Source organism: Chiloscyllium punctatum, chromosome 10 (assembly GCF_047496795.1).
Source record: "Chiloscyllium punctatum isolate Juve2018m chromosome 10, sChiPun1.3, whole genome shotgun sequence".
Taxonomy (NCBI): domain Eukaryota; kingdom Metazoa; phylum Chordata; class Chondrichthyes; order Orectolobiformes; family Hemiscylliidae; genus Chiloscyllium; species Chiloscyllium punctatum.
In genome coordinates this window covers 7,330,669-7,353,589 of record NC_092748.1, presented here as the reverse complement: position 1 = coordinate 7,353,589, position 22,921 = coordinate 7,330,669, and the positions used below count along the sequence as shown (strand labels likewise).

Here is a 22,921-nt window from a genome sequence, read left to right as displayed (position 1 = left end):
CACCACCTTTGGAACTAAAAATATTAAGATGTTTGAGGCCTAATCCTGAACAACTGGTTCTCATTTTCTTCTTTAACCCTCTCCTGAAGATGCCAACAAAGGCAACACCCATAGCGAAGTACCCCTTTCATCAAAGCACACACAATGTACATTGGTAGATTGCTAAGACTGGATCAAAACACAGACTGAACAGGTCATGAACAATTTAAAAAGAAACCTGCTAATAAACTCTTCAACATTTCTGTGGCTTTGTCTAAATCAGGATGTACTGGTTCACAATTTGACCTGGGCAGTATCCTGACAGAGCACAGGAAATGATTTTCGAGGCTGAGACTTCAGTGAATTACCAACCAGCCTTCATTCAATCATTTCTCTTGTCCACCACAAACTGACATTTCAACACTGTCACCTCCATATAAACATATGCCTGTATTTAATAAAGGGCTCAGTGAGGTGGGATGGGCACAGAATAACCCCCTCACTAAAACACTTCACAACAACACTTCTGCTCCTCTTTCTAAGTGCCCGAGTACAGCATATAATAAGGAATTCTCTGATGGGGCACACACTAATTACTGATTTACGCAGTGCTGTTTACAGACTGAAAAGCCATTAGCATTTGTGGTAAATTAATCTGTGCTTTATTATTCCATTAGTGCTCTATTGGAACAGAACATGTACAAACTACAACTTACCAAAGAGTGAAATTGGATCCTTTTGTGAATCGGTGTCTGTTAAGCCTGTCACTGGGCATCTGCTGGCTCAGTGATAATACCAGAGCTATGAAGTACACTGCACAAACAAAAAAACTGCATAAACACAACAAAACTGTTAATCATTACAGATGCCTTATAACATTTTAATAAAAAAGGTGAAAGAAAGACAATTTCCAGTCTGTCCTTGGTTAGCTGGCTTCCATTAGTGTACAATAGAGTCACACAGGCATAAATGACACAGAGGAAGATATTTAGCCCACAGAGTCTATGCCAGTTCTCCATACAGCCATCCAGTCAGACCCATTCCCCATTCTGTCCCTAACTAACTCTGCTCACATTGTGCTATTTATGTCCAGTAAGGAGCTGTGCTGTGACACCATCTCAAGGTTGCTCCAGCCTTATACAAGAATTACCATAAATATGATAAAATATTCTTCCCTACATATCTTCCTCAAACCTTACATTTTTGTTTCTCTACTCCTTGTATCATCTGCTAATAAGAACAGTTTTTTTCCGGTCTACCTTATTCAAACATGTCATAATCTTGTATTCCTCAATCAAATCTCCGCTTAATCTCCTTTGTTCCAGGGAGATCAAACCAATCATCTCCAGACAAAATATTTTTGTAAAATCACCCTTTCCTGTAAACATTCCTGCAAATCTCCTCTGCACACAATCTCAAGGGTCGTTTTAAACTTCCAAAGGTTACACTGGAATAGATGCAATACTGGGCCCAAATGGATGCAATACGCGGTGTCGAACTAGATCTTTTGTGTTCATGGCCTTTTTATGTAACCAACGATCCCATTTAATTTTCTCATTATTCTCTTAAAATGATGTGACACCTTCAGAGGTCCATGCATAAGGTTCATCCAGATCCCTCTGTTCTTCCACACAATTTAGAACTCTGGCATTGAGACTACATTTCTTCTTTCTGTCACTTACATTTCAGTGCTTTAGGTTCCACCTGCCATTTGTCTATCCATTCTGCTAAACTAAAAGGGGCTTTAATAACTGTTCTCAGTGTGGTTGCAGCAGAGTGAGAGGGGAGGTGAGTGGATTAAACAGGGCTACTGCTTTCAGACCAATAATTCCTGCTAGAATAATTACCCTTGGGTATGGCTGCCTATGTTTGAACAGTGTCATGACACTTTATGCCCAGGCTTAAACAAGTAGATTGGACACACAAGCCAGGATGCGGAGGAGCCAGTATTGGACTGGGATGGACAAAGTTAATAATCACACAACACCAGGTTATAGTCCAATAGGTTTATTTGGAAGTACAGAGGAACCTCAATTAGCCGAATACTAATTATCTGAATATTGGATTACTCAAAGGAGATCTCGAGGTCCCAATAGAAGCATTACATCAAAGACGTGTTTCCAACACTGATCATGTCTTCTATTAACAGTGAATAAAAGAGAACTCGGTTTACCAAAATGCTGCCAAGAACAGCCCTGGACACAATGGGAGCCCAGGCACAGTCTCCAAATGACTGACCACCCGTCCGCTCTCTCTCTCTCTCTACCCCCACGCTTTCCCTGGAGTTCTACACAAGCATGTATCCTAGACCCCCCCCCCCCCCCCCAGATAATCTCTCCAACATTGTCCTGTACAGGGCAAAAGTGGAACTAAAAGTTGCAGTAAAAAAGTGTGCGTGTTATTTGGAGACTCACCCCCCCTCCCCCCCAAAAGCAGCAATAGTCTTGCTGTTGTGATCTAGTCCAGCTGCCCCGGAGAGGGAACAGGGGCAGATGGGATGGGGGGTGGGGGGTGAGAGAAGGTGGGGTGGGTTGCGGGGTTGGATGGGAAGTGGGGCAATGTTGAACGGGTTTGAGTGGCAGGTCGGGTACGGGGGTAAGGGGGGCAATGTTGGATGGGAGCAGTGTTCGATCGGTTTGGGGGGCGGTGTTGGACGAGAGTGCAGGTGGACGGGGGCAGCGTTGGACGGGTTTGGGGGGAGAATGCGGGGGCGGCAGTGTTGGACAGGTTTGGGGCATGGATGGGGGGGTGGGGGGTGCGATATTGGACTGGGGTGGTATTGGACAGGGGTGGAGGCAGGTGGTACTGGACAAGGGTGGGGGTGGATGCAGGGGGAGGGCGGTGTTGGACAGGGTTGGGAGGGCGGGTGTGCATGGTGTGCTACTGCCTAGTCTCCTGAACGGGGAACAGACTTCACAAAAATCTCCAAGCCCCAGAGGAAATCAATTAACCGAATAATCAATTATCCGAAAGTCTCATCTGAATAATAGAGATTCCTCCGTATTAGCTTTCGGAGTGCTGCTCCTTCATCAGGTAGCTATGGAGCAGGACCAAAAGACACAGAATTTAAAGCAAAAGATTAGTGCCATGCAACTGAAACAATATATCAGTTATATATCAGATATATTAAATAAACCTGTTGGACTATTACCTGATATTGTGTGATTTTTAATTTTGCCCACACAAGCCAGGTACCAGAGAAAACCAGCAACTCTTAAAAAAAATTAGATACAAATACACTAGTATAACCAAAAGTACCATTTTGGTTTTAGTCTCCCATTGGAAATTGTATTACTCAAGCTTCTCTTTTTTGAAGGATTAGCATCCTTCAACTTGAAAGTTAACAATAAAATACTAATTGTAAACATTTGCATATCTATACAAAGTGAGATCATGACAAACAACAGATCAGTGACATTCACAGGCAATGGATCAGTGATGCAATGATACGAACAGGAACAAAACATGCAAAAATATAAATATGGGTAAGCAAGAATGTTTATTTTTTAAGATGGAGAGCAATGCAAGTACTTACAGACAGAGGCCAATGCAGCAGGATCCAGCGTCACAATTCTACGCACTGCCATTGCTGCATCAGCTAAATTAACCCTGGAGAGAATAGAACAATGAGCAAAAAGTTTTAATGTAGATGAATGAACTGGGAACTTGTGTCTGATGCTTTTGACAGTTTAAAATATCAGAAATTAAGCCGTTTTATGTTAAGTGAGGAAGAACTGCTTCATTGTGGTGGGAGGATGCTCTGTCTCATTGGAATTTACCCACTTTTGCTCAGGGAGGAGTAGTAATATGGTGGCAGTGGTCAGGGGAGTGGGGTGTAAATATGCAGGCAAGAGCTTTAAGTTTGGGATCAGAAATGGTCCAGAGTACAGAATCTGTTTTTCAGAAGGTACTTGGACAGTAGTCATCCTGCTGAGGTACTGATGGATTTGCTGATCCAAGTAAATAGGTAGCATCATTAATCAATCATATTTTGACAGATTGATTGATTATTTTCCCTTCTGATAATCATTAGGTCCTCTCCGCCCTTGTATAGGGTTTTTAGGTTCTACCTGTCATTTGTCTCCCCATTCTGCTAATCTAATATGGGCTATAATAACTGTTCTCAATTTTATTTTCAATCCATGGCACTGGTGAAGGTTGAAACATCCTACAGGTACGATATTTCAAACTTGGTACTCTCAGGACTGAGCCTGAAACCAATATATATGTTTATTTTCAGACTTTGGGGTAGGCAGTACAAGCTGTGGACAGTATTGATCAAGCTGGGTTAGGGGAGGTTAAGTGGCAGTTGGAGCACAGAATAGGGTGCAAGTAATCAATCTATAGGAACACCTTGCCAATGCAGGACCAAACTACATTGTCCAGGTAAACTTTAATACACATACTTCTTAAGAATTAGAACTGGCACATGAAAGATTATGACAACATCTGGATTTTGGATATTACCAGTTTTGGGGTAGCTGGATCTGAGGGACCCTATCTGTATATGAGGGGTCTGGGAGAGAAGAAACTGCACAAGGATGGTAGGCAGGTTAGAGAGCGCGAAAGCGTGTGTAATGGCGAGTAGTGTTATACCCAATGATGGACAGGATTCTGCTTCCAGGTCAGGTATAGATGACAGATTGGCTGGCATTAAGTAGACTTGCAACTGTCTGATGGAGTATGGATGCTTTAGTCACAGGGACTCATATGTTTTACCGTTCAATGGCAGCACGAACCATGATGCCTTTTTCCTGAAAACCGCTAGTTGTTGAAAAGTGTGGTGCTGGAAAAGCGCAGCAGGCCAGGCAGCATCGAAGCAGGAGAATCAATGTTTCACGCATAAGGCTGGTGTGCCAAGCAGGCTGAGATAAAAGGTTGGGGGGCACTGGGAATACGATATGTGGAAGGAGGTGAGGGTGATAGGCCGGAGAGGGGGAGGGGGCGGAGAGGTCGGGAAGAAGATTACAGGTCAAGAGGGCGGTGCTGAATCCGGGGGTTGGGACTGAGATAAAGTGGGGGGGGGGGGGGGGGAGAGGGGAAATGAGGAAGCTGGAGAAATCTACCTTCAGCCCGTGTGGTTGGAGGGTTGCTAGGCAGAAGATGAGGCGCTCTTCCTCCAGGCGTCGTGTGGCCAGGGTCTGGCGATGGAGGAGGCTAAGGACCTGCATGTCCTTGGCGGAGTGGAAGGGGGAGTTAAAGTGTTCAACCACAGGGCGGTTGGGTTGGTTGGTGCGGGTGTCCCAGAGGTGCTCCCTGAAACGTTCCGCAAGTAGACGGCCTGTCTCCCCATGTAGAGGAGAACCACAGCATCTGCAGTCCTCACTTTCTCCTGAAAACTGCTAACCAGACTTCACGCATAACATATTTTACACTAACATAAATAAAACTTAACAATGTATTTATCTTTTTAAATTAATTTGTGAGGTGTGGGCATCACTGGCTGGCCAGCATTTATTGCCCATCCCTAGTTTCCCTTGAAAAGGTGCTGGTGAGCTGCCTTCTTTAACAGCTGCAGTCCATTTGCTGTAGGTTGGCCCACAATGTTCTTAGGGCGAGAATTCCAAGATTTCAAACTCGCAACAGTGAAGGTAACTTGCAGGTGGTGGTGTTCCCACGTATCCTCTGGCCTTGTCCTTATAGATGGAAGTGGTCATGGAGTTTGGAAAGGGATTCCTAGTTTCTGGCTTGCTCTTGTAGCCACTATATTTATGTGGCATGTTCAATTTTTGATCAATGGCACCCCACAGGATGTTGATAATGGGAGATTCAGTTGAATGTCAAGGAGTGATGGTTAAGCTAATCTTAATTTTCTTGAACTCTCAGTCCTAAACCAAAAAATTAGAAAAATAATAGAACAATAGAAATGGTGTCAACACAACCAAAGACACCAGTAAGATCTGGCATACTGATCTGAGAAATGGCAGTGGGTCCAGGTCAGCAGACAGGAAATTCCTCAATGAATCTTCTAGATTGTACACACTGCTGCTACTGAGCATCGGTGGAGGGCATAGATGCTTGTGAATGTGGTGCCAATCATGCAGGCTGCTACGTTCTGGATGGTGTCATGTTTCTTTAGTGTTTTTGGAGCTCCAGCTACCAGGTAAGTGGGGAGTATTCCAACACACCCCTGACTCATGTCTTGTAGATGGTGCTTAAAAATGTGTTGCTGGAAAAGCGCAGCAGGTCAAGCACCATCAAAGGAGAAGGAGAATCGACATGTCGGGCATAAGCCCTTCTTCAGGAATGAGGAGGGTGTGCCAAGCAGGCTAAGATAAAAGGTAAGGAGGAGGGACTTGGGGGAGGGGTGTTGGGAATGCGATAGGTGGAAGGAGGTTAAGGTGAGGGTGATAGGCCAGAGTGGGGGTAGGGGAGGAGAGGTCAGGAAGAAGATGAGCACCACCTTCCTAACCTGCAATCTTCTTCCTGACCTCTCCGCCCCCACCCCCTCTCTGGCCTATCACCCTCACCTTAACCACCTTCCACCTATCGCATCCCCAACAACCCTCCCCCAAGTCCCTCCTCCCTACCTTTTATCTTAGCCTGCTTGGCACACCCTCCTCATTCCTGAAGGGCTTATGCCCGAAACGTCGATTCTCCTTCTCTGATGCTGCCTGACCTGCTGCGCTTTTCCAGCAACACATTTTTAAGCTCTGATCCCCAGCATCTGCAGTCCTCACTTTCTCCTTGGAGATGGTGGACAGGATTTGAGGGATTCAGGAGATGAGTTACTAGTTGCAGAATTCCTAGTTTCTGGCTTGCTCTTGTAGCCACTATATTTATGTGGCATGTTCAATTTTTGATCAATGGCACCCCACAGGATGTTGATAATGGGGGATTCAGTTGAATGTCAAGGGGTGATGGTTAAGCTAATCTTAATTTTCTTGAACTCTCAGTCCTAAATCAAAAATTAGAAAAATAAAAAATATAGAAATGGTGTCAACACAACCAAAAACACCAGTAAGATCTGGCATACTGATCTGAGAAATGGCAGTGGGTCCAGGTCAGCAGACAGGCAGAAGCAGATCTGTGCTCCTTGTTGCAAGGACCCGCAACTTACAGGTGGTCTGAAAGTCGGTTTCATCATCTCCTTGCAAACTGTCCAGACCACAAAACGGGTGCCACCGTGTAACAACCATCTTAAGCAACATCACCTACACTGGAAATCTCTGTCACTTCCTGCAGACTCACACTTGCTCCATGGGTTTCTTTGTACCTTAGTCACTGCCAACTTCTTTTTTGATCAAATTTGCCACTGTTAAAGTTTAGATACCTACTGAGTTTTCCAAAAGTATCAATATGTTTTCATGCTTTTATTCCAAGATTTCCCTTTAATTGGTTACTTTTATATGGTACCAGTTTGGTTGTTACTAGCATTGCACTTCTGGCTTTCAAACTTCCGAATGAAGTGATCCATAAACTCTTCTTGGGAACCAGCATCTATTTTATATAAGATGCGCTTCTGTAGGAGTTACTCCCAATATAAGGAGAAATAATTAAACATCTCATCACCAGTGGTCACTCAACAAGGAATCACAAACACCAAGTGGGTGAATCAAAAATTGAGACCCCCAACTGGGGGAATCATAGGTAAACCCAAACTCACATTTTGCAATGCACATTCTGCAATCATCAAGATGATGGTCATAAAGACAATGGAGGAAATGTGCTCTTGCAAAAAAATTTGGCAAAACTATCTCAAAACTGAACCACTCAAGAAAATGTTAACTGATGTATAATCAGTGAATGAATTGCACATTGGAAGCCGAACCATGTAGTTGGGTACATATTTTGAGGGATATTTGGGAGCCTGAGATGGCTGAAAAATATCTATCCTTCCCTCACCTTCTTACCTGTCAAATGCAGAGACAGTGCTGATAGCAAGCAGCATATACAGGAGACACTGTCCTGGGTAGACCAACATGCTATATTGTTGCAGTAGATTTGGGAGTTCAGAGAAATCGTTACCCGACAGTGCATAAACTACAATGATATTCCACACCATGTATCCAGACAGAAACCCTTGTGAGAAAAGCCCAATTATCCTGAGGAGAGAGGAAACAAAGTGGATTATATACCCAGTGTGACATCCATACATTTTGAAGAAAAATTTTAGAAGTAAATCAGAAACAAGATCATCCAACGGATGCAGCCATTGTGCTCCAGGCAAATTGTGTGTTCCTTCTGATCAGGATTTTGGGATCAAAATTATGTCCAGTTAATGGATCTGACATGTGACCACAGCACAAAAACTGTACCCAACTAGCAAATGCCTGTAGTAGGAATTGAAAGGGGAATTCTTAGACTGATGGGAACATGGTAAAGGGATCCCTAATCTCTGTTACGATGTACCTGCCATGCAAATGTTTATGAAGCAGTGTAGAGAGAGCTTTACTTTATAATGCACTCTTTTGAAAAAAAGACTAAGTGAGTGTGCAAAATTGTGGCAGATCGATTCAATGTGAGGAAATGAGAGGTCATTCATTTGGACCAAAGATAGATAGAACAGAGTTTTTTTTACTAAATGTTGAGAAACTCAGAAGCAGGGAAGTGTAAAGAGCAGAGAGAGTTACAGTCCAAAATTTCAAAATCTCAAAATTAACAGACAGATTCAAATAGTAATTTTAAAGATTAATACAATGCTGGCCTTCACATCAATTGGTCTGTAATACAAAGTGAGGAAATTACTTTTCAGCAGTACAGAGCTCTGGCTTGACTACATCAGTTGTAATGTGCTCAGTTTTGTTGGGAAAGATCTATTAGCTTTAGAAGGGGTGCAACGATATTCTGAACGAATCACGAAACTATTATCTGAAAACAAAAAGGCCAGTTCTCGCCATTTATCATATTGTTTATAAGAAAGTTAACTTGCAAATTGGACAGCATGTTTCCTATGTGACTACACTTCAAGAGTGGCAGTATGACATTTTCAGAAACTGGAATGTTCCAAAGAAGAGTCATTGGACTGGAAATGTTAACGGTTTCTCTCTTCACAAAGCCAGCTGCCAGGCATGCTCAGTTTTTACATTACTTTCCTTGTTTTATTTCAGATCTGCAGCATCCACAGTATTTTGTTTTTACATTATTATATAAAGGCAAGTCTTTTTTAAAAATGTGGTAATGTGAACAGATAGTCTAATACCCAAGGACAATTAGCAACAAGGATTTGCTATTCATTTTCTGCACACATTATCAAAAGCCTACTAAGGCAAAGATAAGTGCTCTGAAAGAGTTGGACAACTGAACTCCTAATTACTTAAGCTAATAAATAATTACCTAAAACAGTCTCAAGTGGAAAGAGTTCAAATGACAACTCTCATTTCCTGGTACAATCCGCACTGTTGCCATCACAGGTTTCCCTTACCTAAATCCACGGTGTACCTGTAAAGAGACATCTCTGGTTGTCAAGGTGGGCTTGACCTCCATGTACACATCAACCTGCTCCGCAGATTTCTGTAACTCCAACCTATCTGTGGCCTGAAATCGACCTGTGGAAGCAATGTACACCATTTTAAAATAAGATAGCATAGCCGTTCATAGCTTCAGTGGAGAATGGCTGATAGCTAAGTTTGGTACCCATAAGGAGGGCCTCAACCGGGACCTTGGGTTCATGTCACATTACAGGTGATTATCATTGCACTACACACACAGATAGTCCTACATATACACACACACACACACACACACAGACACACACAGGGTTGAATTTGTACTTGCAGAGTTACATTGTACTTTGCTCAAAAACTGCATGAAGTTATGTAAAACTCTTATCTCACTTTTTAGATGAGAATCAATCTAAACATGGCGTAGACAGAGAACACAGGGGGCTAACACCTTCAACATATTGTCTAGCTATCACCATTGTTAACAGCTAACCCGAGAATGCAACTTTGAGAAAAAGGTTTTGTGATTTACACATGAAAAGAAGTGAAACTAGCACTGTATTCTAACAGATGAAAGGCTTAGCAGAATCAATTTTTAATGTATAACTTCAGTTACATCACACTGTAAATTTTTGCTATAAATTCTGTGTTACGATCGAGCCCTCCACGATCACCTGATGAAGGAGCGTCGCTCCAAAAGCTAGTGTGCTTCCAATTAAACCTGTTGGACTATAACCTGGTGTTGAGATTTTTAACTCAGTGAAGAATTGTCAGGTCAAATCCGGTATTTGTTTCTGATCCCCAATTTGCCTTGAACAGAGTGACTTACCAGGCCACTTCGGAGAGCAATTTGAGAATCAACTACATTATTGTTGGTCTGGCGTCACATGTTGGTCAGACCAGATAGGGATTTGCTGACACATTTTCTTTCCTAAAAAGGACATTAAGGAACCAGTAGATTTTTATGACAAACAATGATAGTTCTGTGCCACTATAAATCAACTGGCTTTTTATTCCAAATTTTAAGAATTGAATTTAAATATCACAATCTCCAGTTGGATTTGAATCCATGTCATAGGGCATTTGCTTTAGCCTCTAGTCAGTGACATTACAACTATGCTATCATCTCCTCTTTCTTAGGAGAGAAGAGAGAAGTGAAAAAATTTATCCATTCCCACGAATGCCTGCATATCTTTGCACAGAAGCTATCGGTGCCAGATTACCCGATGACCCTTGGAAATACAAGTGAGGGGAGTTAATAATAGTTGATTGCAATTGTATATCGCCTTTAACATCCACGTTATCACAAGTATATCAATTCTAGAAATACAGAAACACTCATTCAGTTCAAAATCGATACTCGCATAAACAAATTCAGATTAATTAAAGGAAAACCAACATAGATTTAAAGGGACAATCATGTTTAACGAACTTGGGAATTTTTTTATAAAAGAAATAATAGAGTGAGTTGATCAGAACCACACTGTTGATGTGGTGTACACAGACTTCCAAAAATCAATTGATACAGTGCCATACAACAGACTTGTCAGCAAAATTAGAGTTAAAGGAAATAATGGGAGAGCAACAATATTGCAACAAACATATTGAGTCAGAAGGTCACAGCGTAATCGAACTCGGTGAAGGTTTGTATGGAGCTTCCCAAGGGCCAGTGTTGGGATCCTTGCTTTTCCTAATATGTTCAGTGATCTAGACCTTGGCATAAAGGGCACAATTTCAAGATTTGCAGATGATACAAAAATTGGAAACATTATAAATAGTGAGGGAAATACTGTTGAACTTTAGAAGAATGTAAACAAGTTAATGGAGTGAGTGGATTGGTAGCAGATGAAGTTCAATGCAAAGAAATGCACCATCTGATAATGTGGTGGAGACAGGTTCAATTGAGGCAAACAAGAATTAGACAGTTATTTGAAAAGGAACAGCATGTAAGGTTATGGGGAGAAGGCAGGAGCATGACACTAAATAGCCGGTACAGGCACAATGAGCCGAATAACCTCCTTCCACAATGTAACAAATCTGAAGTTCTACTTCTGAGCCAAAAAAGATCAGGACGCATGACCGAAGGTTTGGTAAAACTGCTAGGTTTGAAATAACACATTAAATGAGAAGAAAGATGGAGACACTTAAGTAAATTCCAGAGTCTAGACAACTAAAGGCACAGTTGCCAATGGGGACACAAAGGAGACCAGAAACGTATAAGAGACTGGAGGAATAAAGAAAACTGGAGAAGGTTAGAACTTCAGATAAGCCAAGAAGAGATTTAAACACAAGGATGGGATTAAACTTTCTCCCCTCAATAAGAAAACCTATGCTTCATTAGGGTAGCTTGCAGACATGAAGCCCATTATTCCTTGAGTCATAAACATTTTTTAAAAATGATCAACATACCAAAGTCCCCAACGTATCTGTCTGATAGACTCAGGTTAACAAGAAACACAGGCCAGGTTTTTATACTTAAGATTTATTACAAATAAATAGATTCAACCACAGGTAAAAAGGTGAACTGTTCACATATCACTACGAGTTAAAACTCAAATCCTCACCATCTACTAAAATCTCTCCACATACAGACAAATACATCTGTGTTATGATAGAGCAATAATAAAAAAAATACTGGGGAAAACAGTTTAATAGCACAGCCTATAGGTTTTTCTTTAGTTTCCCAATTCCTTCAATTCTTTGATTTTTCTTTCAGGTTATTTCACTTCACAGGAGGCAGAGAGGAATTGGTTTATGTATGATAAGTCTCTGACGTATTGGTTAAAAGCAACAGCTCACAGCAACTGGTAGGGGAAAACAACTGGCTTTCTTTAGCTCTTGTTATTTTCGTCGGAAACTGACACCACCGCTTTTCCCAGACGTCAGAGGGCTTTTCACTGTATTGTTTGCACCCAGGTTCAACTAAATAGGAACCAATCAGATAGTTGTTGTCAGGTTGATGACCTTTGGCATCCACAACTGGTCACAAGTGCTCAAATTAGAGCTACTTGATGCTGAATGAATCTTACTTTGTATGTGCCTCAGAGCAGTGGTATCTATTTACAACTTACCCTCACTGCTTGTAAAGTAACAGTGTAAATATGGCCTACAATGAGTTTCAGCAACATACTTTCTAAGTCCTTTACTGTAAAACAATCCTTTTCACCAATTCAGTTCACAATCAAAAATAAAGTCAAATAAAAAGATGCAGTTTTTACAATTTTGCTGCCTAATCTCTCTCCACAAGGCTACTGGTCTCCTGATTGCCTTTCTTTGGATCAGTTTTTTCCAAACAATAACATTATTGCTTTAATTCCTCAGTGGAATTGTTGCCAAGTGTTGTAGTTCTTTGTTTCTGCTTCTACTGTCTTTTTCACATGATTGTTGTGAATAACAGGAATTACAAAGAGGATGACAAATGAACACAAAGGCTCAGAAAGTCAAAAAACAACTAAAGTGAAAATAATTTTTTTCTCTGGGGTCAGGGAGTCTAGAACTAGAGGGCATAGGTTTAGGGCAAGAGGGGAAAGATATAAAAGAGACCTATGGGGCAACCTTTTCCACAGAGGGTGGTACGTGTATGGAATGAGCTGCCAGAGGATATGTTGGAGGCTGGTACAATTGCAACATTTAAAAGGCATTTGGATGGGTATATGAATAGGAAGGGTTCGGAGGGATATGGGCTGGGTGCTGGTAGGTGGGACTAGATTGGGTTGGGATATCTGGTTGGCATGGACAAGTTGGACTGAAAGGTCTGTTTCTATGTTGTACATCTCTATGACTCTATGACTCTAAATTATGAAATTAAGTTTAGTATTTCCTCACATTATCAAGAAATACAAAGGGGAACAGCAAATTATCAAAACTACAAATTAATGCCTAACAGGAAACATTGCTTCATTTATAAAAGAGATTTTGGGATTATCTTGACTTGGAGGGTTTTTTTAAGTAAGAGTTTGAGAGAGCAAACATATGGAAAATGGTTCCACTTTTCAGTAAGACCAAAAATAGCTGTCAGAAATAGTCACTAAATAATCCAATAGGATGTTTAGAAGAGTCCTCTTTATCAGTGACTGACAAGAACAAGAATAAGGAGTGGGTGAAGTGAAGAGCACAAATGCTTTCAAGAAAACAGTACATGTGAAGAGAAAGGAATGGAAGGACCTGCTTGATTGGGTTAGGTGAAGGAAGGTCACAAGGGGTTCACGTGGAGTGTCAATACTGGCATGTGTCAGTTGAGCCAAATGGTGCGTTCCTATGTTTGAATACAATAAATCCCCAATCCTTCTTACAGACTTGCTTCACACAGCATTTATGGTTTCTTAAACTCTCCCAACACCCATATGGCTAACTGTCGCCTTGAATACCGAGAGTACCCATCAAGAACCAGTACAATTACTTACGGCTTCGTTCCAGAAAGACTTTGTCCACAGGCTGGCTGGAACCAGCTGATATGGCAAAAATAGGACCTTGGGGCCGGGGAACCTGCCCCTCACTGATAATGTCCTCTTCTTCCACTTCAAGTTCATTTCTGTAGCCAGCAGGCCGTGTTCGCCTGGTTGTTAATTTAATAAAGTGGTGGTAGAATTATTTTTTGAATACTGTTTAATGAAGGAAATAAGAGAGGGAAGATCACTCAATGAAAGGTTGCCAATCACTCATGAGGATAACTAAACTGGTCAACAAGGAGCTAAGCAATACCAATCTTGGGCCAGTCCTAGTCTCCAACATGCTCATCGCCACAACTTCAAGGGCAATTTTGGATGAGATTCTCCACCTCCCTAAATTCCAGTGCATTGCTCAAATTATTATCCAATTTCTGATTAAAAATCTTGATTAAACCTGCCTTCCTCACACAGCCAGTCAGCTTTCAGATCCCAATCACTTGCTGTGAAAAGGTTTCTCTTCATGTCCCTATTGCTTCACATAGAGTCAGAGACGTATAGAAGGGAAACAGACTTTTTCGGTCCAACCCGTCTATGCCGACCAGATATCCCAACCCATTCAAGTCCCACCTGCCAGCACTTGGCCCATATCCCTCCAAACCCTTCCTATTCATATACCCATCCAGATACCTCATAAATGTTGCAATTGTACCAGCCTTCACCACTTCCACTGGCAGCTCATTCCATACACGTACCACCCTGTGTGTGAAAATGTTGCCCCTTAGGTCTCTTTTATATCTTTCCCCTCTCACCCTAAACCTATGCCCTCTAGCTCTGGACTCCCCGACCCCAGGGAAAGGACTTTGTCTATTTATCCTATCCATGCCCCTCATAATTTTGTAAACCTTTATAAGGTCACCCCTCAGCCTCTGACGCTCCAGGGAAAACGGCCCCAGCCTGTTCAGCCTCTCCCTATAGCTCAAATCCTCCAACCCTGGCAACATCTTTGCAAATCGTTTCTGAACCCTTTCAAGTTTCACAACATCTTTCCGATATTAACTCTGTGTTCTTTTGTTCTTGAATCTTCCACCATTTTCTCCTCATCTAATCTGTCTGGATCCCTCAGGAGTTTGACTATCCCAAACAAATTTCCACTCTTTCTCCAAGGAAAGCAGACCCAACTTATCCAATGAGTCTACATAACCAAAATTCTTTATCATAGAAATGGAACCATTCTCATGACTCTTTTCTGCACCCTCTCCAATGCCTTCACATTTTTTTTGAAAGTCTGGCATCCAGAATTGCAGACAATACTCCAGCTGAGACTGCAGGACTGTTTTGCACAAGTTTAGCATAACCTCCCTTCTCCTGTTTTCTATACCCTTCATAATTGGCAGAGGACACTTGATAAGAACAAAAAGGACAGACCCAAGACCTAAAACAGGACAGTTATTGTTAATAACACGCACTTCGCTCTTTTCTTGATTTTCCGAGAAACTTCATCATCCGGCCCAGTGTAGAAATTGCACACATCAGAAGCACTCTGCTGGGTAAAGGAGGTTTCCAATTCTATAACAAAGAATAAACATTTACAAATAGACAGGAGCCTCATTTCTTTTCAGAGCTTTAATCTGAAACATCTCCAAGCTGAAAAGAACAAGTGGAGAAATATGCTGGCTGTTGCAACACCCATAAACACACCATAGTCATCAGAACCGTACATGGCACAGGTGTGTGGGGATGTGTGTATGGAATGGAAGTGAGTGAGAATGTAGCAACAGGCATGGAAACGCACACCTGGCACATAGGTGTGTAAGAACCAACACCTGATAAAACTGCAAAAGACAGAAAAAAAAATGACAATTCTGCACTTTTTCACCACATTCTTGAACCACACAACACATCTTCGGACCTCATTCTCTAATCCATTTCAACTCAGCTTCACACAATATCCCACAAATCAGCCAACCTACATTTATGCTTATAACAGAATCTACTTTTAGCAGGGGGAAAGTTCCAGCAAGTTGCAGTTGATTGATACCCACTTAACTGAAACATGCACTTAACTGGGCAGTGCTGGGCTGACCTCCAAGAATAGCGTTGCAATTATTTCAATGCAAACTAAAATCTGCACCTCAAATACATTCACATTCCACAGTTCAGAGGAGCTTGACTGTACTCACCAGTTGCTGCTGATAGTTTTTTTTTCTTCTTTTTCTTCTTTGGAGCAGTATCCTGAAGGTCTGGGGTAAGGGGTTCTATACTTTCAGAATGGCGTCGCCCAGTTGAAGTCACCAATGTGTCTGAGGGACAAAGTGACAGACAAGTGTCAAAGAAGACAAAACTATTTTACAATCCAATGACTCTGTGACTATATTGGGAGGATTGTACCCAAGGTGACATTTGGGAAATTGCAGACAAGGTTGTGGTCTCTAATGAATTAGCAACTTTTAGCTGTGATGGCACTGAGGGCTGACAACTGTCCTCAGCTTCAAGCAAGTCAAATCAGCCAGGGCCTTGGTCCTATGAACAGGATTGAGCCAATCTTTCTGTAACTGTATACCCATAAGCTCGCTGGTTGACAACAGATGGGAGGATAAGAGACATGTTGGTGCCCAAGGACAGGAAGATTTCAAGACAAAAATACCAGTAAATGCAGGCAATCATCAATACACTCAATCCTATTAGGTCTCCAACATTCAGTGAACATTCTGTAGAGCTCCAAGAATGTATGACAACACCACAGTAGTTCAAATTGAGCTCTTCATCTGTTACCTATCAAATGTTACATGTTCTTCTGTTGCTTGTAATGGGCAGGCTTTGTTTAACAAGCCTGCACTTGCAAAACTCAAAAAGAAAACATCTGCTGTTAGGTTTCATTCTACAATTGAGCATCAATTGTTGAACAATTCTGAGTTAATAGCTACACGAGCATTTATTTTGAGATATTTAGTCAAGCGTGTAACCTGGCTTATTTAAACTTGCTAGAAGTGATATATATTTTCATATGGAAAGATTCATTATCTGCAAACAAAAGAAATATGCTCAAGCATTGCACTTCCTGTGGTACCATTAGAATAGGGAGTCCATAGCTCTCCATGGCAACACCATAGCAAATCAGAGGCTTGCCAACCAATCAGCATATTTTTTCTCCAATTGTATAAATTGTTGTGACTGTTTGAAATTTGGTATTCTGCATTTGTCCTGATGAGTGCAAGACAAGATTCTTCAGCAATATATTCCTCTTTTCAGAATAATTTAAAGATAACTTAAAATGTTTTAGTATTAAATCATCAACATAGAACAGGTATCAAGCTTGGAGGCCTGCTGCTCTATACAGCTTTATGCCACATCACGCATTGCATTGACTGACTGAAATCCTGAGGAATCTATATGTAGGTTATTGCAGAATCAGCAATTGGATCAAACTATTCAATGTAAAACTTAGAGAACAAGTAATTATACTTAACTAGCATGTAATTTGTAAACATTTCCACTTCAAATATTATCTGTGCCTAAATGGAGTCACTCTCCATTTTGATCAGGAGACCCAACCATTCCAGGCAGGAGTAGGTGCTGATTACACAAGTGCTGACAACAACATTTGTAGCTGTATTAATTAAAAATAACATAACAATAATTTTAAAAAGGTCTTAACTAAACATCACGATTGAAATAGTACCATGGGGCATTAAAATAAATGATGAGGATAAGAAGGGATTGAGCACACTCATGAGTGTATTCCAGAGACCGCCTTATACTGACAATATGTCACCAAGAACATATAAGCAAATCAATGAAAGAAATATACAACACAGACTGAATCATGGGATATTTCAATGACTCCAACTTAGTTGGACAGCATGGTGAAAGGGGAAAACACAACAGAGCTTATACAGTTGTCATGGACCAGGCCAGATCCTCTCAAAACATTTCAACAAAGTAGCCCGGACCCATCAAAGATGTTGTGAAACTTGAAAGGGTTCAGAAAAGATGTACAAGGATGTTGCCAGGGTTGAAGGATTTAAGCTATAGGGAGAGGCTGAACAGGCTGGGGCTGTTTTCCCTGGAGGCTGAGGGGTGACCTTATAGAGGTTTACAAAATTATGAGGGGCATGGATAGGATAAATAGACAAAGTCTTTTTCCTGGAGTCGAGGAGTCCAGAACTAGAGGGCATAGGTTTAGGGCGAGAGGGGAAAGATATAAAAGAGACCTAAGGGGCAACTTTTTCACACAGAGAGTGGTACGTGTATGGAATGAGCTGCCAAAGGAAGTGGTAGACGCTGGTACAATTGCAACATTTAAGAGGCATTTGGATGGGTATATGAATAGGAAGAGTTTGGAGGGATATGGGCCAGGTGCTGGCTGATGGGACTAGAGTGGGTTGGGATATCTGGTCAGCATAGACGGGTTTGACTGAAGAGCCTGTTTCCGTGCTGTACATCTCTATAACTCTAACTTTGCTAGTTGTTTTAAGCAGATGTAAGTGGATATTCCTAGAGTGATGCAGCTAGCCCAACCACTTAATTTTAAACAAAACAGAAATTATTTGCAAGATACCAGATGAAACACAAATAAAAAAAAAGAGAACAGAATAACAACCTATCCAAAAACCCAACAGACTATCCCAACTTAATGATGCTGTGCCAATTACTTGCAACAATCCCCATAAACACCTCTTTGCAAAAAAAAAAGGAAAAATCCAACACAGGTTTATACAGAAGAAACAGATGACAGAGAGAGGGAGGATCAGCATGGATCTACTTCTTTGGATCCAGCAGCTACGCAACTGACTGCTTGCTAAAACCAAACCAAACCAAATCTAAGCTTGGGAGAAATGCTAAGCTGGGAGAACCGGCCACTGCCATTCATTCTCCAAGTGTTTTTTTTAAAACTTGACAGCCTTATTCCTGAGGCAGTATCTGTTATCTATAATCAAATTGCCCCTAAAACCCTTCAAACCTAGACCTCCTGAGTCTGTGTTTATGACCCCCTGTAGAAAATAACAAGGACAACACAACCTTGTTAAAGGAGCAGCATCGTCACAGTGTATGCATAACTTGTTTCTTATCCAGGATGTGTAAAAACCCAACAAGCTGGAAATCACTACTGATCTACTAATGGGAAATTAATCTGAGCAGACAAGAAAACAAAGTTGAAGGAAACATCTAGACAACAGTGATCACAATAGGATGAAGTTCAAAGTAATGATTAAGAGAGACAGAGAGAGAAGTAAGAGATTGAAGACGACAAATAATGAAAGGATGCAGTTGAAAGGAATTAAAAACTAGAAAACCAGTAACATTTGCATCCATCACCAGTTGGACCAAACACAGATGCAATTTTGATGCGGCTTACCTACTCCGTTGCTCGCACTGGATTTTTTCTTTCTAGTTTTGTTTATAACTACATCTGTGAGAGAGGTAACACAGCAATTAAACAGCCAGTTACTAGTCATCAATATTTACATCTCCACCAATTTAAACACAAATAAGGAAAAACATGCAATTTTCACAAGAAAAAATATTGACATTAGAATAAAGTTCTCCCTGTATACCATCATAGCATATTGGATACTTTAAAGAAATATTTTCTTAAATTTAAACTATTAAACAGCATTCAATCATACTGGCTCATGGCAGATTGTGTTCAGTGAAATACAAATACTTTTGAGCAGAAATTTAGGACAGAAAATTAGTTATGACTAATTGCACTCCAAATAGAAATTCTAGCTTTCTCATATTTTTGTTGGCTGATTCATTGCATCCTTCTTGCAAGGGAATCTCTAACTGGGGTACAGGTTCAAATACATAACTCAATTCCTCAAAAGTTCACACTTAAACTATGATAGAGTGTCAGTAAAAATTCAGCTGTCTGGCAGGAATGCTCGACACAAAATGAGGCTAGTGAACATGTGATGGTTATCTGATAATTAAGAGATAATTGGATGAGAGGGGTTTCTTGTGGCACACTGGTAGTGTACCTCCCTCTGAGCCAGAAGACCTGAATTAAAGTCTCACCTGCTCCAGAAGTGTGTAATAACATCTCTGAATAGGTGATTAAAATCAGCAGGCGAGAACTTGACTGGATGTATTTATATAGAGGAAACATGTAATCAGTAGTGTTGGAGTTGGCAGTGGGTGAATCAGAATAAAAATCTGACTAGAAAAGTACATGCTGGACTCATCCACTATTTTAAGTGAACAAATTAAACAAAATTAGTGTCAACAACCCTGAATGAGCATTGGAACTAAAATAGAAATTGCAAAGCAAACTTACTAAATTCAAAATTTAAAAATCATTCTGCAGGGTAATGATGCCTCTCAGTCTGGTCCCTGTCTAAACAGCATTCAATATCTGGTGATTATTGTATGCAATTCTGTTCTTAGTTGGAGCACATTATCTACAACTTTCTACAAAAATAGCTGGACAGCAAACAGATGCAGCAGCTCCTTCGCCCACCAGCAATTAAATAACAAGAACAAGAACTGTCAATACAATAACAAGTCATCATGGATATCTGTGGGAAGATTAATTGAAATTAAAGGCCTACCTTTGGCTTTGCTGCTTCAGGCGCATTATCCAAAAAAAAAGAAAATAAACAAGCTAAGTATACAGACATATTGTAAAACATTGACTTAAAGAAAAAAAACCCAACAAGAGTCCTTCTTTATCAGAGAACAACTCAAAGCATAGGCATTCTGTCACTATTCCTCAATCATTCAATCTCTTGTCCTTTCAGGCACTCATCTAATTTCTCCTTGGCCCTCCAGTTCAATGTTCGTCCCCATGTGTCATTTTCTATAAGTGGATTAGGCACTGAGCAAACAGGTTCTTATGATTTTCCTCTTACTCCTCAGTTAATCATTTTCTAACCTTCCCCTGGGACTTGAACTCTTAACAAATGGGAACAAATGCACTCTATCAACTTTCTCAATTTCCTTCACAATCTTGAAAATGTGGAACATCTCAAAATGCCACCTTTTGCAAAGGGAACACATTAAACTTCCCTGAACTTAAATTCTGGAAAAAAATTGATCCCTGGAATTGTCTTTGCGTCCTCCTTTGAAAGAAGATAATCTCTTATTGCATTGGGTATGACACATGCCTCCAAATAGGGCCAAGACAGCAACTTTCAGAGCAACAACATTAAACTCCTTGCATTTGAACTATCTGCTAATGGAACCCATAGCCTTTTCTTTCTTCTGCAGCTAATAGGATGGTCAGACATAACTTCCATTTATCCACAAAAGGAGGCGCAGTCATTATACTGGAGTTACAATCTGTTATCAACAACAGCAAAACGGTTTCCATTGTTGGTTAGAGTATGGATTCCTGTCTTCTTCTTGAGATCTCTGCCTGGATGCAAATCCAACCCACAGCACAGGAACTGCAACACAGATGGGCTAAGGAGGCAGCTTCCAATTCTGCCTCAGTCAAAACAAGGATTAACCCCCATGCTGTTGGCACCAATCAGATCCATTTATCTTTTCCAACGTGCACTTTTACATATATGTGGCAGTTGGAGTTATTGATAATCACTGTAGAAACTCAATTTCTTTCCATCACATGGCTTACGAGAAATATCACACACCTGTCATGGCACCTGTCAGAAGTATATACAGATTGATACTCAACCTATTTGACCATGTTATGGAATTACCTTCTTTAGTTGTCAAGTCCTCGAGTATGATTTGAGCGTACAGCTTTTGGCCCAATGTTGCGCACTGCACCACAAGCCTTCTACGGTTGTTACATATTGAAATTTTAAATTCCTTCCACCTTTCTCTTCTTCAATCCTGAAGACTCACATTTTCATTGTGCTAGTGTTGTCTTGCCCAAGTGGTAGTACAAGCTGATGGCACAGTCAACTGTCAACCCTTACATAGCATCCAGCTGGGATTAACGAATGGACAGTGAGAAGCAGGAATCATGCTTGATTTCTCTGCTGCCATGAAAATTAGACAAAACTACTTTAATAACACCCTCCTGTTGCACTGATGGCACTGCTTCAAGTGATCCTGCACCTACTAGGAACTGAGGTTGTGATCTTACAGGTAGGTCCACATAATTATTTCTACAACGTATTTAAGAGATCTGGATTTTGCTGGCTGGGTATGGACCAACTCTCACTGCCCTTAAGTATGGTTATCTGTCTTATTGAAACACTACAACCCATGGGGTCTAGGTGCTGTTGCACAGTACTTGAGTGTTAAGTTTCAGGATTTTTATCCAGTGACACTGAAGGAATGGCAATATATTTCCAGTTCAGGATAGTGACTCACTTGGAGGGGACTTACAGATGATGGTGCTTCCATAGATTTGCTTTCCACAGAAAGTCATCACCTTTCTCCTAAAGTCTACACAAGGAAGCCAATTTCCCATGCACATTGAGGTCAATTATCACAAAAACTTTAGTTTTATCCCAGTGCTTTTCATCTCTAATTAATTATAATAATGGCTCTCCCTCATCAAATTTCACCACTAGCATAAAGAATACTCTAATCAAATTGCAGGAAAGAAAGAAATAATCTACTCAATTATCTTTTAGCAAAGCAAAAAGGTACCCTATCACATTGTAGAAAAAAAAATTAATTCAGTCAAATTTCAAATCACAGAACTGAAGGTCCAACCCATAACTCAATACCCACCCTGCTACCCACCTACCTAACATAGCTCACGGCCCACTTGCCCAACACCCAGGCATTTGCCAGCAAACCAACACCTGGCCCACTCCTCAGCTAACTAACATACAGCTGGCTTCCCATCTGTGCAATGCACAGCACATTCCTAACCTACTTCACCAAACACCGAACCAACACTAATTCAGTTCTCATGGCCTAGTACCCAGAATGTAGCAAAAACCATCCAATAGTTCAGCTATTTCAACCCAGGACCACTACTTAATAGCCCTAATACGAGTCCTAACAATGCAACACAGTCCCCAATCTCACAGCCTAGCCAACTGGCCACCAACCATTCCAACAACCCAGGACCAGTGCTTGACATCATACTCAGTGACCCAGCATTCTGTCTCACTACCCATCCTCCACTCAAATTAGCCATCAACCACAGATCTATAAATTTTCCAAATGTTTACCATCACATTGTTTGTTACCCTCTGGTGGTAGAGGACAGTAACACACAACTATGTCTTCTGATTCACGTGCAGC

At 41.0% G+C, this 22,921-nt stretch overlaps 1 protein-coding gene across 2 annotated transcripts in view; it reads right to left on the bottom strand.

Annotated features, from left to right (window-relative positions):
- LOC140481853 (transmembrane protein 237-like) overlaps positions 1 to 22,921 on the bottom strand; it is a 37,256-nt gene that overhangs the window by 10,354 nt on the left and 3,981 nt on the right. For both annotated transcript variants that reach the window (XM_072578408.1, XM_072578409.1), the window contains exons 3-11: positions 20,302 to 20,315; positions 19,107 to 19,160; positions 15,931 to 16,050; positions 15,217 to 15,316; positions 13,766 to 13,917; positions 9,344 to 9,467; positions 7,833 to 8,024; positions 3,515 to 3,588; positions 696 to 792 (exon numbers count right to left, since the gene is read on the bottom strand). In XM_072578408.1, the coding sequence (XP_072434509.1) occupies positions 696 to 792; positions 3,515 to 3,588; positions 7,833 to 8,024; positions 9,344 to 9,467; positions 13,766 to 13,917; positions 15,217 to 15,316; positions 15,931 to 16,050; positions 19,107 to 19,160; positions 20,302 to 20,315 (927 nt within the window). The remainder of the gene's footprint in view (positions 1 to 695; positions 793 to 3,514; positions 3,589 to 7,832; positions 8,025 to 9,343; positions 9,468 to 13,765; positions 13,918 to 15,216; positions 15,317 to 15,930; positions 16,051 to 19,106; positions 19,161 to 20,301; positions 20,316 to 22,921) is intronic.